The sequence below is a fragment of the Diadema antillarum genome, unplaced genomic scaffold, assembly GCF_040938485.1.
Source record: "Diadema antillarum isolate AM-2024a unplaced genomic scaffold, OU_Dant_1.0 scf00000196, whole genome shotgun sequence".
In the NCBI taxonomy this organism is placed as follows: domain Eukaryota; kingdom Metazoa; phylum Echinodermata; class Echinoidea; order Diadematoida; family Diadematidae; genus Diadema; species Diadema antillarum.
Genome location: NW_027271085.1, coordinates 683,679 through 701,665, shown reverse-complemented (window position 1 = coordinate 701,665; position 17,987 = coordinate 683,679). Strand labels below are relative to the sequence as shown.

The following is a 17,987-nucleotide window of genomic DNA, read 5'->3' as shown; positions in this document are numbered from 1 at the left end:
TGAATTATTAAGAATCAAAAGTGGGAAATGTTTTTTGAAACACCTAGTAGCAGACGCTGGCGAAAGTGAGTGCGTGTGGGGCGCGTGGCTAGTCGACATGTTAATGGGGGTGGCCTGCAGCACCGTGCGCGGAGGGACATCATGTTCACACAATTTCACGCCTAGTGTGTTGTGTGTGTAGGCGACAGAAATCGGGTTAAATCTACAGTTGATATGATATAGTCTATGACCTTATCATTCCTTTACAACATTATTTCAGTTAATTACCTGTGTACAACACGTGAATATAAGCACCCGATTGCAGACAGCATGTGGCAGGCGACCGTTGCAACTACTTACATTATTACCACCTCCCAAGGAAATGCACCAGTCCGACTAGAGCCATCATCGAAAAATGAGACGGAATGTGGAATGTATTTGGTTGTTTTTGATCCCAAACTTAACAGTTATGTTGTCAATAAGGCTGCTATGTATCTAGATAATGTCTCACATACAACTGAATATATGAATATAAGAACGACCCAAGTCCAATTTTTGGCCAAATTCAGTTTGACATGGGAAATTGTAGTTAATGCATGGACTCATCTTGTGTATAGATGATTAATCCTAATTACCCCCGGAACTGCCTGAAAAAAATGAGTTAAATCTTATATGAATGTAAGAATGAAGGACTTGGGTCATTCTTACAGTCATATTATAGCGCCCTCTCTCGTCCTTCTCTCATCTCTATAGCAGAATATCATGTATATGAATCAAAGAACGACCCAAGTCCATCACAAAAATGGCCGCTCCACAATTAATGTTAATGTTAATTGTCATAATAATATATGTTCTAATTTGTATATACAATGTTGCCTTCCCATCACAGTTAAATAGAATATTATTGGACAAACAAAAAAGATGTGAAGTTTTTTTTAGTTTACTCGAAATGGTCTTCTATGGACTTGGGTTGTTCTTATATTCATATACTCAACTGTATCTGGATATTGCGTTGAAAATGATATTTGGCGAGAAACAAAAGCTTGAAATCACAGGAATTCACACTACTGACAACGGCAGACAGTGAAGGTCAACGGCTCAAATTTTCGTTGGTAGTCTCGTCACGTGATAGTTCTGTATGGATTGTACACGTTCCCTATGACAGCAATTGTGAATGGGTAGTCCAGCTTTACTGCAAATTTACGTCAGGACTGCTCAACCAATGGACAAGATTCTTATGTCACAAAAATGGGCAGAATCTCTACTTTCTAAAACCGTGCGCCCCAAGTTTGTGCGACCTTCCGTTCTAGAGATATCCCGTCTGGAAGAATTGCAAGACGGCAAAATATGCTCAAATTCGTCAAATTTGGACTGTTCGCCATAGACAATTCTACTCATAAGGTACTTTTCTGATCAAATTTGCGTCATTGCTACAAATGTTACAATAAAGATATATACACATAAATAATCCCTAAAGTGTCCACTTTCAGAATCCGGGCGCCCCAAGTTTGCTTCTTAAATAGTTTAAAAGTTATGGCAGATTTTGTGGAAAAATGCGTCGATTTTTGACCCGTTTTCATGTTGTAGCGTTCGCGCGGAAGCGCGGCTTCGCAGATGACCGAAAGTTTTCAATATGTACGCTCAAGCAGACATTTGAAACACACTTTTTAACATATATTTGATGTTTCGTTGTCATTGTTGTCATAGTAACAGGGATGGTGCTTTTTCACAGCACTTACTCATGGAAGAAAAGGGGCATACTATTTTCACTTGCGGACCATGGAACTTGCATTGGGTGCAATACACCCAAAAACTTGCATCATAAACAAACGCACAAGGAGGTCGTTTCGCATGGAATATTTCGTTACGAAATCAGTCATTTCGTCGATAAAATGATTGTTTTTTAAGGTAATGCCAACATTTTGTAACTAAATGAACATTTCGTCCACGAGATGTTAATTTCGTTAACGAAATATTCCATGCGACAAACAAAAACAAAAACAAAATAAATGAAAATAAAAATCCATAAGCCATTCAGCCCACGAATCATGCAGCTAATGAGCTTGACACTATGGAAAAAGACCTACTAGCTCGACACTAGACAAATAAGGCCCATGAGTCCAATAAACCAAGAACACAAGGCCCATCCGTCCGATCATAAACAAGGCCAACGAGAAGAAAATGGCAGGATGGCCCATATCAGCTACGGTAAGCTGATCATCCTTGGGGCCCAGTTGAATGTGAGGGCCCCTTCACCGAGTTATAAACACTCTGCTCTTTGCAATTGGGAATGAAGCGAGATGTTTTTAATACGTGCATGAGTTGTGACTGTCTCACACACAGGACCTTCATGTTATGTCCTATCCGAGGGACAGAGAGTTTTTTCCTCTTTCATGCGAGAGGGGCTGGTATGATAACACACAACATTGCAGTCGATTGTAAGTCGTTCGTAACTTTACGAACAACTTTATGAAACAGGGCCCTTGAATTGCAGAAATGATATTTAGAATCACATTCTTTCACCCCGTAAAATCTTCCACACTGGATTCAAAACATTAATCAGCATTTTCAATTTTTAACTGCAGTTGACCTTTAACCCGGATGGTGGCCATATTGGATTCTATCAATATGGCGGCCCCAAGGGATTTTAGTCTTAGCGCTCATCAAAAATCGAAAGACTATGGTACAAGGGACCTATGAGCCAAGTTTGGTGCTTTTGGAAGAATATGAACCAAACAACCCATTTTGAGCCCTTATAACCGGAGGGCCAAACCCCAAAACTCGCTTACTTACCGAGTGAGTTCCACTCTCTCTACAAACTAAGTAGACCATGCTTATTTTCAAGTTTTTATTGTAACAAACAACGTTACACTAGTCTACCTTAAAAAAAATGATGGTATGATAACACACAACATTGCTGAGTCCAGACTCAGGTTCGAACCCGGGTCGCTTTTGGAGGAAGACACGCTGCCGACTGAGCCAACTCACCACCATATGAATCAGTCTTTTGGAGGTTAATATTAATTAGATTATCTGCTGGAAAATGCATCAGTTTAACTCATTCAACTAATCAATCGCATTTAGGGTACTACAGCACAATAATATTTACATTTCAAGAAAAACAAATGCCTTGAGAGCTTATTTGACATTTTAATAATGGATATTGCGTAATTTAATATCATTGATGTAATGTTTGTTTAGTTTTAATCACCATTGCTTTATCTTTAATAGTTAATGGAATCTCGGCGGATGACAGGCCATATTATGTAATTTGCCCCGTGTTAACCAATGTGGAAACCAGACCCTTCCCAGCGGGGAGACTGTTAATTTGGTGCCGAAGCTGATACGCAGTGAAGACAGCGCCATGTTTGGGAAATATCCCATGCTAAGAAAAGAGAACCTGGATATGCTTGTAGTGTGCCGACTCAAGGTAAACCCTCTGGACATGTGCATCACAACTACATTAAACATGAAGTAGTTAATCTGGTCCTAATAAGATAAAATCGAGAATTTTGCTTCTGAAAGTTGTGCGCACTTAAATGACACATTGTCACATCGAGGGTTAAAAAACCCGACTATAAGTATAACCGCCAAGTTGTCATTCAGGCCTCGAAAAAGAAAGTGCTCGAAAGTAACAGAGAGAATAATGGCGATTCTGAATTAGAGAAAGATCTGTAATCCTGCCATTCACTAATGTTTAGTACAAAGTCGTACTTGTTTTAAAATGTCCCATTAAAGGGATCGCATAGTTTTGGTTGAGACCTAATTTCAGGTTTCTAACATTTTAGTGAGATAATGAGAAACCTCTTATGAAATATGAAAGAGCATGTAATTCCATGAGGAATTCAACGTTTATTTGATGAATATTGGTTTTTAAATGGCCGAGTTATCCAAAATATATGGGCGATATCTCCACCCACATCCTTCCCTCGATTGGTCTCCCTCCATAGATGGCCGACTTACTACACCTCTCTGATACAAATTTCGAGATATTCCTTCAAAAGTGCATGTGTGTCAGATCGTTGAGTCTCATTTCTCAAAATACAAGAGCTCTCTCGAAAGGGAGTAGAATACCCTACCCTCTCCAACGCTGCCCTTGCTGGGTTCCCATCCCTATAAACTTGGTACACTTTGGCGATCCATAATTTTCCAAATAATCCACAAAACGTACGCATCAGATTCTAAAAATTGAAAAACTTTGTCTTGGGGGGGGGGGGTGAGATGCGCCCACACCCCATCAACTTCCATATAAGTGATGACGCACACGTTTAACAAGAGCTGCACTAAATCACTGATTTCAGGTCTAAAACTGCAAAAATCCAATCCCCTACCCCACCCTCCCCCTCCGCTGCACTCCTTTGCACCATGGACTTATGCTTACACATATTTTCAAGCCCCACCCCCCCCCGCCCACGTGAAAACAGATTGGCACCCCTTGCTCTGTGCACATACCCGATGTAGATAATTACCTGAAAAGTTATGGGGAATGAGTAGCCACTTTTTGGTAACAGAAATGCATGGTTTGTAAGCCCTACATTTTAAATAATAAACTAGTAACTATCGCAATATAATATTAATATCATCGCATTTCATTGGAGGTCTTTGACCTTGTGTGATTGTTGGAGGTGAAAGGTAATGGCTCATTAATAAGCACGGCATACGAATGCTCTCTAGAACAAAATTATGTTTACCATTAATGATGCCAAAATATTCTGATACTTTGAGGTCATTGACCTCTCAAGATCATCTGAGATAAAAGGCAGAAACTCGTCTGTGCCTTGGAATATGAAGACAATGTCATTGTAAAACAGATATGCTTATTTTGTACATCTTTAACATGTTTATCACCAACCAATGATGTCATAGTTCAATATTCTGATATTCTGAGGTCATTGACCTGTCAAGGTCATCATAGGTCAAAGGTAGAAACCTGTCTGCTCTTTAGAATATGACGACAATTTCATTGTAAGACAGATATGCTTGTTTTGTACATCTTAACAATGTTTACCATTAACCAATGGCATCACAGATCAATATTATGACATTTTGAGGTCATTGACCATTAAAGGTCATCAGAGGTCAAAGGTATAAACCTGTCAATGCTCTGTGGAGTCAGAAAATGGTTTCCCTGAAGGACAGATGCATGTTCATTGCATTATAAAACCACATATGTGACCCTGCACCTCAAAACAAACAAAAAGTCGCAAGACATAAATTTTTAATTAAGACCATATTCTGAAAGAGCAGACTTCAAGCTTTAAAATGATGTATAACTCAAATCAAATGGACTCTCCTAACCTATCTAAATATTGGAAAGAAAGCACAAACTCTGGAAAAGTGTGAACTGAGAAAAGAGTCTCTGAAGTACAGTGTCTATTCAAGCGCTTAATCTTTACCAAACCGTGCTGGCTGTGCGATGAATGGGACAAAAAAACAGGAAGTAAACCACCAGAGTAACAACAATGAAGAGATTATCAGATTAAACTGAAATTAAGCATGCCTCATTAACACATTCAGTCCATAATTAATGCCAACTTTCAAAGCAGTAGCACTATCCTTTTAAAAGTTATTATAGTTGAAAGTGAAGAGTGTGGACAAGGTTTTTCAGAAATGAAAAAGGGATTCTAAAGACACACCTAATCACACTATTCTACCAAAAATGTTCGAGATAAACTGCTAAAAAAAACACACACTTTCCTGCCCGTTTTATGATACCAAATTTTAGCATAATGTAAGAGAAGACCCGCTCTTTCAGAAAATAAGAAAAAGTCAAGTTCGGCTAGGTTGACCCATTTCACTTATTTTCAGTCCTCACGCAAAATCAGTGTGTGCGACTTTATGTTCGCTTTGAGGTGCACGGTCACATATATCATTCACGAATGTCTCAAAACATCGATATTCTGATATTTAAAGTTTATTGACCTCTGGAGGTCATCAGAGGTCAAAGGTAAACACCTCTCAACGCTCTGTTGAATCAGAAAATAAATCATCTGCAGTATAAATGCATGTTTAGTGCAGCATAACCACATCTATCATTCACAAATGTCTCCAAGCATCAATATTCTAATATCTACAGTTCATTGACCTCTGGATGTCATCAGAGGTCTAATTAGACTTACCTCCCGATCTTAAAATAAATCTTATGGTATGTACTAACACTGGTGAAAGTTTCATGCTTTAGTCAAATTTTGCGCAATTCTCGTGATTTTGAGGTCTTAACCTCTCTACTAAAATGTCCATGCACGGATGATTACTTCGGCCGCAGTGCGGTATGTTATTATTTTTCTCCTCTCCACCAATTGTGAATTCGTGTATAATATGATTACCACCTTTTTACACGCAAAGGTAAAATATCCGGTATTTTTGTCAATGCATTTCTTTCTTCTTTTTTTTTTTGGGGGGGGGGGAAGGCTGATATCTCATTTACACATTAAAGGGACGGGCACAGTACTGGTTGAGGCGGGGATACAGGTTTATGACAGTTTTAGGTGATATGATGAGAAATCTCTTCTGAAATATGAGAGAGAATGTCACTTCAGGAAGGATTCAATGTTTACTTGATAGAAAAAATGACCTTGAAATGGCTGAGATATCCAAAATAAAAAAGGCGATCCTATCAAACTTGACAGGCCACGACTTTTATTAGGATCCCTTTGTTTTAACTTGTTTTAGATACCTCAGCCAAATGAACTTTTGATTCCCCTTAATATGCTCTTCAACATTTCATAGAGTGCTTTCTATATATTGCAAACGATAACAAGATGAATTGAAGTCAGCACTAAGTTCGACGCGCATCTCGCCTTGTCTGGGGATAACTCTGGTGTACCCGATATGTATCGCTTTGGTAAACTATTAACATCAACTAACTACCAATAGAGTGGGCGATACTTTATACCTTATGGCAATTGAAGACCTGAATATAAGAACGACCCTAGTCCAATTTTTGGCCAAATTCAGTTTGACATGGGAAATTGTAGTTTATGCATGGACTCACCTTGTGTATAAATGTGACCCTGCACCTCAAAACAGACAAAAAGTCAAACATGAATTTCTAGTTAAGACCATATTCTGAAAGAGCAGACTTTAAGCTTTAAAATGATGTATCACTCACATCAAATTGACTCTTTTAATCTATCAAAATATTGGAAAGAAAGCACAAACTCAGGAAAAGTGTGAACTGAGAAAAGAGGCTCTGAAGTACAATGTCTATTTAAGCGCTCAATCTTGTACCAAACCGTGCTGGCTGTGCGATGAATGGGACAAAAAAAGGAAGTAAACCACCAGAGTAACAACAATGAAGGGATTATCAGATTAAACTGAAATTATACATGCCTCATTAACACATTCTGTCCATAATTAATGACAACTTTGAATGCAGTAGCATTATCCCGTCAAAAGTTATTACAGTTGAAAGTGAAGAGTGTGGACAAGGTTTCTCAGAAATGAAAAAGGGATTCTAAAGACACACCTAATCACACTATTCTACCAAAAAAGTTTGAGATAAACTGCTAAAAAACACACTTTCCTGCCCGTTGTATGACACCAAATTTAAGCATAATGTAAAAGAAGACCCTTTCTTTCAGAAAATATGAAAAAGTTCGCTAGGTTGACCCATTTCAGTTATTTTCAGTCCTCACGCAAAATCAGTGTGTGCGACTTTATGTTCGTTTTGAGGTGCACGGTCACAAATGCAGTTGACCTTTAACCGGGATGGCGGCCATTTTGGATTCTACCAATATGGCGGCCCCAAGGGATTTTAGTCTTGGCGCCCATCAAAAATCGAAAGACTATAGTACAAGGGACCTATGAGCCAAATTTGGTGCTTTTGGAAGAATCTGAACAAAACAACCCATTTTGAGCCCTTGTAACCGGAGGGCCAAATCCCCAAAACTCGCTTACTTATCGAGTGAGTTCCACTCCGCCCTCTACAAACTAAGTAGACCATGCTTATTTTCAAGGTTTTATTGTAACAAACAACATTTCACTGGTCTACCTTAAAAAAAATTGCTGCGAAAGCCTCCAAATCCAAGATGGCGTCCAAGATGGCCGCCATATTCACTGAATCCGTTATCTGAAAGATAGAATTGAAGACCTGAAAATAAGAACGACCCAAGTTTGGGCCAAATTCAGTTTGACATGGGAAATTGTAGCTTATGCATGGACTCATCTGATGTATAAATGATAAATCCTCATTACTCAAGGAAGTACCTGAAATAAATGAGTTAAATCTGTCATGAATGTAAGAATGAAGGAATTGGGTCATTCTTACATTCATATTATAGCGCCCTCTCTCATCCTTCTCTCATCTCTATAGCAGAATATCATGTATATGAATCAAAGAACGACCCAAGTCCATATGATTCAAAGGACGACCCAAGTCCATCATACAAAATAGCCTCTCCACAATCAATGTAAATGTTAATTGTCATAATAATATGTGTTCTAATTTGTATATACAATGTAGCTTTTCCATCACAGTTAAATATACTCTCATTGGACAAATAACAAAGATATGAAGTTTTTTTTTAACTTTACTCGAAATGTTCTTCCAAGACTTGGGTCATTCTTATATTTAGATACTCAATTTGATAGACACATCAAATTTCAACAAATGTGGGTTATTGTGATAAGTGGATTGAGATTTTAAGAAAAAAACACTCATTTTTTGATATTCTTCTGAAAAAAGGAAAATCATGAAAATGCTTGATTCAGCATAAATCAGAGAAAGACGAAAGGATTATCTTGAAACGTTTCAAGAATTTTGTTTGACATATAATTAATATTTGGAGAAAATAAGGGGTCAGTTTATAATGTCTCAAATTTGAAAATTCACTATGTAAAAATGGCCACTATAGTTGTGACAGGACCTTGTTGGTTGTAAAGAGAGTCTGCGCGCGCCAAGTCTACTACACGCCCCACTGGCACTGGCGCTTGAAGCAGTGCCAGTGGTGCGTATGGTAGTCTTGACAAACGCAGACTTTTTCTTTGACAAACAACAGTTTGTACCTGCAAACTAACTTTTCATACCAAGTGGTAGCTCAGGTGACGCTGATCGCTATTATTTCAAGGTAAATTGTTCTGAAGCAGATGAGATGAAGCAAAAAATATCTTTCAAATAGAGGTACAAGCTTGAAACAAGCTTACTATAGAAAATTTAAAACAAAATTTGGATCAATCACTCCAAAAAAAAAAATCAAGATTGCGGGCCATCAATACTGACATAGTGTATTCCGCCAAAGTAAATGTATTATTTCGATTTTGGTGCAATTTGGTATGTTTTGCTGTCTATTTATATGGTTTTTATATATTCTGAACATTGTTATGGTATTTCAAACCATCTTAGGTTTTTATGTAGACATTTTTTTTCAGAATGCACCATGAATATTTCTCTAAAAAGTAAAAGAAAAAAAATAAAATTTAAAAATGATTACAAAAACCATGTAGAAATCAACATCTTTCCCATATAATCAATATTTGGAGAAAATTAGAGTTCAGTATTGTATTTGGTTCGGGAGTTATAATGTCTCAAATTTGAAATCCCATTTTACATAATATCATGTATTTACACCATCTGTTCCCAAAGACGTCACAGAGGGTCAAATCCAAGATCGTGCTTACTTTTCGAGTTCCACTCTCTCTATAAGCAAGACCATACATAATATTAAACATACTAAGCAATGTTCCATAAGTACACCTCAGTAGATTTGTTGCAAAAACCTCCAAAGTACAGATGCGGTCCAATAGGGCCGCCATTTTTATTGAAATTAACATTTCAAATATGAAATTTGATAGAGACATTGGATTGCAACTAATTTGATGTCATACGAAAGAGAGTACAACTTCCTAAAAGTTGATACCACTTAAGCTGTGTATTGTGATAAATGTGTGTGTGGGGGGGGGGTTGTTTGCTTCTCCTTTTTTAGGGGAAGGAAATCCATATTTTATATTGTTTTGAAAAAAGGAAGAAATGTAAAAATGCATGATTTAGTATTTATCAAAGAAGAACTAAAGAATTATTTTGAAATCTGCCACTGATATTCACATTTATGGAATTGAAGGCAACATCACACACTGTTGACAAGTTAACATCTAGAACTTGAACACATTATATTTATGCATTATAGATTTTGTATACAATGTGTTTACATGGTCGCATGTAATACTGTTATGGTCTAGTGACTTGCAAGTGCCTGTAAACTAACTTTTCATGCCAAGAGGTAGATGACGCTGGTCGCTATTACTGTAGCATTTCATAGAAAATTGTTCTAAGGCAGATAAAATTGAACAGAATGTATTTTCCAAAAAGAGACATAGGAGCTTGGAATTTGGCACAAATTTTGCCAATGTGTAATATTTAGCGACAAAAGTAGTATCCACACAAAAATCAAGGTGGCGGTAATTAATCGAGGTTGTCGTTCAAGGCATTTTTTATCATTAGTGCGCGTAAAACAAAAACCCAGCTTTAGTTAATTCCTCGAACTAGTTCTAAAATATGAGTTAGGGATAGAACAACTAATGTACAAACTTAAATCAATATAATGAAATAATATTGTTAGATATACTACATAGATCTGATAAGATTTTTTTGTGTGTTTTATACTAAGCTGTCAACAGTTATCATGGTTATGGTTTCTTGAAAAGAAATGGTGATATCTCCGTATGTTTTAGGCTTTATTATATTTTTTTTTACATGGTACAATGTTTTGCGATGCAACTAACCTTCACATATAAATCGAATGTGATATCTTCCCCAATGGTAAACAATACCTGCAATGTGTTGCGTCAAAGGCAAATCTCAACTTACAATTTGATATATGTGACCTTGCACCTCAAAACAAACAAAAAGTCGCCAGACATGAATTTTTAGTTAAGACCAGATTTCGAAAGAGCAGACTTTAAGCTTTAAAATGATGTGTAACTTAAATCAAATGGACTCTCCTAACCTATCTAAATATTGGAAAGAAAGCACAAACTCAGGAAAAGTGTGAACTGAGAAAAGAGGCTCTGAAGTACAGTGTCTATTCAAGCGCTTAATCTTTACCAAACCGTGCTGGCTGTGCGATGAACGGGACAAAAAACAGGAAGTAAACCACCAGAGTAAAAACAATGAAGAGATTATCAGATTAAACTGAAATTATACATGCCTCATTAACACATTCTGTCCATAATTAATGCCAACTTTGAATGCAGTAGCATTATCCCGTCAAAAGTTATTAGAGTTGGAAGTGAAGAGTGTGGACAAGGTTTTTCAGAAATGAAAAAGGGATTCTAAAGACACACCTAATCACACTATTCTACCAAAAATGTTCGAAATAAACTGCTAAAAAAATACACTTTCCTGCCCGTTTTATGATACGAAATTTTAGCATAATGTAAAAGAAGACCCGCTCTTTCAGAAAATATGAAAAAGTCAAATTCGGCCAGGTTGACCCATTTCACATATTTTCAGTCCTCGCGCAAAATCAGTGTGTGCGACTTTATGTTCGTTTTGAGGTGCACGGTCACATATTTATTTAATCTTCTTATATTGCTGTCTATTATATGTTTCTTCGTATGGGGGAGGGGGGTGGAGCTCATTCCAGTGTTTGGATAAGGCCCGATCTTTGATTAAAAAAAAAAAGAAAATGCTTCTGTATCAAAGATATGCTTTTTTGCTTGTGTGTTACTCTGCTGTTGTAGAAATGTGAATGATGATGGTATATATGTAATAATGTCTGATCCGTAGATGTCCTTGAAAGCCCTTCTGATCCGAGAACCCCCCCCCCCCCCGAAAAATCCAACATGGCGTCAATTTCTCAAGTTTGATTTTAAATGTGTTGTGCAAAATTACTTTTCAGTATATTGTTGGAATAAAACTGTCCAAATTGATTATTCGTGCTGTATATTCATATTTACAAATAAGCATGCTGAAACTGTATTTACTGTTAATAGATTTTTCTTACATTGTTTTAGGCTGAATTCATGTGGGTTATAGTGTCACAATTGATCTGAACTTATGCCATTGGTAGATGCTTTCCCATATTACGTATCAGAATCACTCGAGAGTGGAAATGTTCATTTTCAGTCATTTTTGAGTGACCTCAGGGATCACTCCAAGAGTGACGAGTGATCCCTAAGGTCACTCTAAAATGATTGAAAATGAAAATTTTCACTCAAAATTTACTCCAGTTTCACTCTAAATTCACTGTTTTCTGTTATTTACTCCTCTCTTAAATTCCTCTCGATTTTTTTTTTTCGGAGTAGAATATCACTTGATAAAATTTGATATAAACGTCAATCTGAAAAGTATAAAAAGTCTATCGAAAGGGACCCAGTAGCGGATCTTTTGCATTTTCATTATTGCAATTTAGCTATCCGGTGCATAATTCTGGCGGTATTTGTCCAATTTTCCATAAAGAAAGTTCGAGATTTGTCCTCATCTCGGGAATTGCTTGGAGGACAAATGATTTGTCTGCCCAAAACATTTCCGTAAGGGCGGGGCAAATGCCCCTTTGCCCCCCCCCCCCCCCAAGTAGATTCGACGCCCCTGATCATCCCTGGGTATGCCCATGGATGTATGAGAGTCATCATCGTTTCAGGAATGATGCAGAAAATGGAGGGGGGGGGGTTCAATTATGGCGGTATATTTTTTGTTATTGCTTGTTTGTTTTCGTTTAAAAGAAGCGTCATGGTCAGCGTCATGATCGGACGTGTTTTTTGAAGAGCTCCGCTCAAACGTAACTTGTCATTCATTCCTTGTCACCAGCGTGCATGTGAAATCTGTATTCTTCCATGGTTCTGTGATGTCTACATTTTTTATATAGTTATGTTGACAGGATGACATACCAACTTATACCCGCAAACTATTGTTTTTGAGATATTTCGAGGACATTTTGGATTTCAGATTTTGGACTTTGTTCTGACAATGGCAAACACTCGGAACTCAAAGCTTCAAGCCGAGGAGCTGCACAATACCATCCGCACTGAAATCGACAAAGCTTTGGAAAGTAACGCTGTTGCTTGCAAACTGGTGAGTGCCATAAAACAAACTTTGATTGGTGAAGTGACGCCAATCATTACGGAAAAGGTGACTGAAAGTTTGCGGGAATACATTGGTTTTGAGATACAGACGAGAGATACTCGTATAGCTTCCCTCGAGAAAGACATTTAGTCTCTACTCGACCAGCAGGACGAGTCTGACCAGTATTCTCGAAGAAAATGCTTAATATTTCACGGGGTTGATGAAAATGTGAATAAAAACACACACGAAACTGTGATTAAGTTGTGTGCTGACAAGCTCAACATTGTCGTCGATTCGACAGACATTGACAGGAGTCACAGATTGGGACCTAGTAAGGAAAAGAAAACCAGGGGAGTGATTGCAAAATTTACAAACTACCGTATCCGAAATGAAATCTACAGAAATCGCAAAAAGCTGCGAAATCTTCAAGGGGGAGGTATCTACGTTCACGAAAGTCTCACAAAGACTTGGACAGAACTCTTTTTGAAAATCAAAACCAAGTACAGCAATCATATCGAAGCCCTATGGACCCAAGATGGCCGAATTCTCGCCATTTTGAAAGACACGAAGAAACGAATTGCGTTCACGAAAGAAAGCGATCTGCACACACTGCCTCAGCATAATCCCCTTTACCCTCATGAATTTCACAGATGAAGAGCGTCATCTGTCGTCGATATTTAGCAGCAGCTGCTGCTTTACCTCACCCTTCCCCAGACCGATGTGTACAATCGTGGTCCTACTAACTGATCAGTTGTTTTACAGACCAGATTTTTGTTCTCCGTTATGCGGTCGGCTGGTTACTGTTGGTAGCAATTCCGATTGTATTTAAAGTTTAAACTATTTAACAATTCAACTATTTTTGTGAGATCGTACAACGTATCTGCTGAATGCATAGTGATTACCAGAGAACACTTAGCATGCTTAGTATATTTAAAATGTGTGTAAGATTCTGTATGATTTGTGTCTATATCTATAAATTTAGAACACTCATGCATATTGAAGTCTTTTCATTGACATCCAGTTGGAATATGACATGGTTATTTTGATGAGTCTTTGAATACTCTGAATACTTTTATTTTCTGTCTGTGGAACATTGTGTTCCTACTCGCGTTATACATGCGTTGGACTTGTTGGTGTTTTTTTTTTCATGCTTTTGTGCTCTGCACAGTCAATGTTTCACTTTTTTTTTCTTTTTTCCTACTAAATGAAGTCTAGTATTTATAAATTTCCATGTGTTTATTGTAAGAAACCTGTGAAAAGAAATAAAAAAGGACTGAGATGTACTAACTGCCAGCAGTGGCTTCATATTGCTTGTTCTGGTATTTCTGAAAGAATGTATGATGATTTGACAGAAACTTTTAATGACTGGCAGTGTAATATTTGTTTATTTAAGCTGATGCCTTTTTATATTGATTTTGACTCTGCTGCAGATGTTGATTTATATGAGGTCAATATGACACAAAGAAATTTGCCTACTTCAGGGGAATTGTATCAAAATGTACGAGGTAACGGTCTGAGGATTGCACATTTAAATGTCAATAGTCTTTTAATAAGAATAATAATGATAATACATCATTTATTAAGCGCAGAAACTATGTCTATATATTCTACTGCGCTTCAAGAGCTCTTAAGTTCCTATGTTGCACAATGCTGCATGGGAAGTACAAAAAGAAACAAGCCCATGCTAAAACAAAAAAGTTTTCACTTTTGATTTAAAACTATTTAAAGTCTGACATTTCCGAATGTCTAATGGTAATCTATTCCACAACCTAGGGGCTGCACAAGAAAATGATCGGTCACCTAAGGTAACTTTTGTTTTGATTTGGGGCGTATCTGCAATGTCAATCTATCATTTGTACTGCGGAGATTATGACTATGAGTCTGAGAATTAAAGTTCAATAATTCACTGATATAACCAGGGGTCTGACCATTCAGAGCTTTATAAACCAGCATCAATATCTTGAAATCAATTCTTTGGCGAATAGGCAGCCAGTGCATTTCCTTTAGAAGTGGTGTAACATGAGCAAATCTTGGGAGATCACAAATCAATCTTGCACACGTGTTTTGAACCCGCTGCAACTTAACTATCTCTGAATCCGGTAATCCGTACAACAGACTATTACAATAATCTAATTTGCTTATAACACATGCGTGAACAATCGCCTTCATGCTTTCCTGATCAAAATATTTACGGATGCGTCTCAAATTATAAATCATATAATATGCTGATTTACATACACTAGTAACCTGAGATTCCATATTCAAATGGGTATCAAAAAACACCCCCAAGTTTCTCACATTATCGGATGGTTTTATAACAGTATCAGCGAGTGATATACCATTTGATTCAAATTTAGAAACTTGCCATGGAGTGCCAATGACTAACAATTCCGTTTTCTTATCATTTAACATCATTTTGTTTTGTAATGTCCAGGTTGTTCTAATGTACTCAATACATTATTCTAACACAGGTATGCAGTAGTCTTCATTTGGTGTGTTAGGGCGGAATGACAAATATATTTGTGTGTCATCTGCATAACAGTGACAAGTGATGACAGGAAACTCCTTTTCAATATTTGTGAGGAGTCTACTTGTGTCCAGTGTAAACAGTAGGGGATCTAAACGTGACCCCTGTGGGACACCAAAAGGTACCGTGAACACATCAGAGACAATGTCTTCCATTTCAACTGTCTGTTTTCTACCAGACAAATAAGAGTTAATCCATTCCAAAACTTTACCATCAATCCAAAAATGGGTTTTCAGAGTTTTTGATAGGTAGGAATGATCAATAGTGTCAAAAGCGCCACTGAGATCAAGTAAGAGCAGTAAGTTGATCTTCTGGTCATCCATTGCCATCAGGAGATCATTTTTAATTCGAACGAGTGCTGTCTGAGTGCTATGAAAATTTCGGTAAGCAGATTGATTGAATGGAAGAAGTGAGTTAGACTCAGGGTGTTCAAGGATTTGTTGGGTAGCAGCGCCTTCTACTCACTTTGAAATGTATTGAAGATTACTAACAGGCCTCAGATTACTGAATTCTGTTTCAACGCCGGACTTCTTCAACAGTGGTTTAACAAGAGCAACCTTCCACAGAGCAGGGAATTGCCCTGTTGACGGAGATACATTGATTATTGATGTTATGACATGCAATAGTACATCTAGATGTTTCATCAATAACTTTGTGGGTAATGGGTCCAATGGACAAGACTTCTTACTAAGTTTCATGATCAATTTCTCAACATCATTCTCAGACAATTCTTTAAAAACTTTGAAATCTACGATCTTTTGATCAAATGGGGCTTCATCAATAACAAATTTATTCACATTAATGAGTTTTAATTCTACGTCATTATGAATGTTCTTAACTTTATCCAAGAAATAATTGCCTAAGTCATTGACAAAAGCTATTCTATCCGTATTACATGGAATCACTGGTTGCTTGTTTGACATATTCACAAGACCCTTCACAATATTAAACAGTGCTTTGGTGTTTTCTCTGTGTTCAGACACGAGGTCTTTGTTGTGAGTTTTGCGTGCCTCAAACAAGGAGAAACTGTAAGAGTTTCGAAGTGACACATAATCTTTCCAGTCTTTCTCAGATCTTGACTTCAACCAACGTTTCTCAGCTTTCCTCTTTCTACGTTTCTTTTGTAATATAACATCAGTTAGCCAGGGTGTCTTTGGTTGCATGACCACAGTCTTTTCTACCATCGGTGCATGCTTATCTAACAACTCATACAAGTCATACAGAATAGTTAATTTAGAAATATCAGAGGAGTTTTCTTTACAAAGACAACTTTCAGCAATATCATGTTTAAACAGGTCAGTGTTGATGACAGATAACCTACGAAATGATATTTTCTTGACTGGAAAGTGAGCTTTACTTGAATTGAGGTAACACATTACAGGGAAATGATCAGAGATCAAGGACGAATAAGCCCAAGGTTTGCCTATTACAATGGTATCGTCAGACTGCCGTCTGATTAACAAATCAAGGGTATGACCGTGTGTATGGGTACAGAAATCAACTAGCTGGGTACAACAAAGACATTCAAGGAGGTCTAACAAAGATTGTGAATCTCCACTATAACTTGAACAGGAACATTACACAGCAGATGACTTTGAATATAAGTGTTGATTTCTGATACAAAACTGGAGACAGATACCGGATGTGATTCTGAGTAAGGAGGCCTGTAGATGTTAATAAGAGACAAATTGTATGATCTACATGTAATGTGATATTCTGCATACTCGAAAGAGTTCACCTCACCAGCAGCTGTTTGAACGGCATTAACTGTTTCTTTGTATACAAGTCCTGTTCCCCCTCCACGACTGTTGCTCCGGGGTCGATGGATGAACTTGTAACCTGGAGGTAGAAATTCCTGTAGCACGGCTGAGTCGTTCTCCGTTAACCATGTTTCTGTCATTGGCATGAGATCAGGAGTTGTGTCACATATGAAATCATGTAATAGTGCTGACTTGTTACGCACTGACCGAACATTCACTGAGCACAGTAGAAGGTTCGATGATGATTTAGATTTTCTAGATTGTTGAAGATTATTCCTTCTACGGCCTCCACGTCTTCCTCTCTGTGTCTTTCTTCGTTGAATTCCATAAGAACGGATTATATCACGTACCTCTGAAGGCAACTGGAACTTTGTGTGCCGCCATTGTGAGAGTTCTGCAGGAGTGTACTTCATACATGTACTGTGCTGAAGATCATTGTCAGGGATAGAACGTGGAATAATGTCATCATTATCCTGTGGTCCGGGGTTGGGATGTATGTCACCACCATGTAACAGTTCTAGTTGAAAAGAGGCTGTTCCATTTGGGATATAAGGGATTCTCCTTTTGAGATACTGCTTCCTGGAGAAGTGTCCATGAGTTGAAAGTTTGATATACCATTGCTCATGGCACTACACGGCTTCCACAGAAGCAAGCAGGCAGAGGGTTAAAGGGATAGTACAGTTTTGGTGGAGATGAGAATTGGGTTTTTAACTTTTTGCGA

The 17,987-nt window shown here is 37.6% G+C and overlaps 1 protein-coding gene across 1 annotated transcript in view; it reads right to left on the bottom strand.

Annotated features, from left to right (window-relative positions):
• The window catches only part of LOC139723623 (C3 and PZP-like alpha-2-macroglobulin domain-containing protein 8), a 47,336-nt gene extending 29,686 nt beyond the window's left edge, over positions 1 to 17,650 (bottom strand). The window contains exons 1-2 of the mRNA XM_071634852.1: positions 17,617 to 17,650; positions 17,250 to 17,399 (exon numbers count right to left, since the gene is read on the bottom strand). Of these exons, the coding sequence (XP_071490953.1) occupies positions 17,250 to 17,399; positions 17,617 to 17,650 (184 nt within the window). The remainder of the gene's footprint in view (positions 1 to 17,249; positions 17,400 to 17,616) is intronic.
• Positions 17,651 to 17,987: the final 337 nt, after the last annotated feature.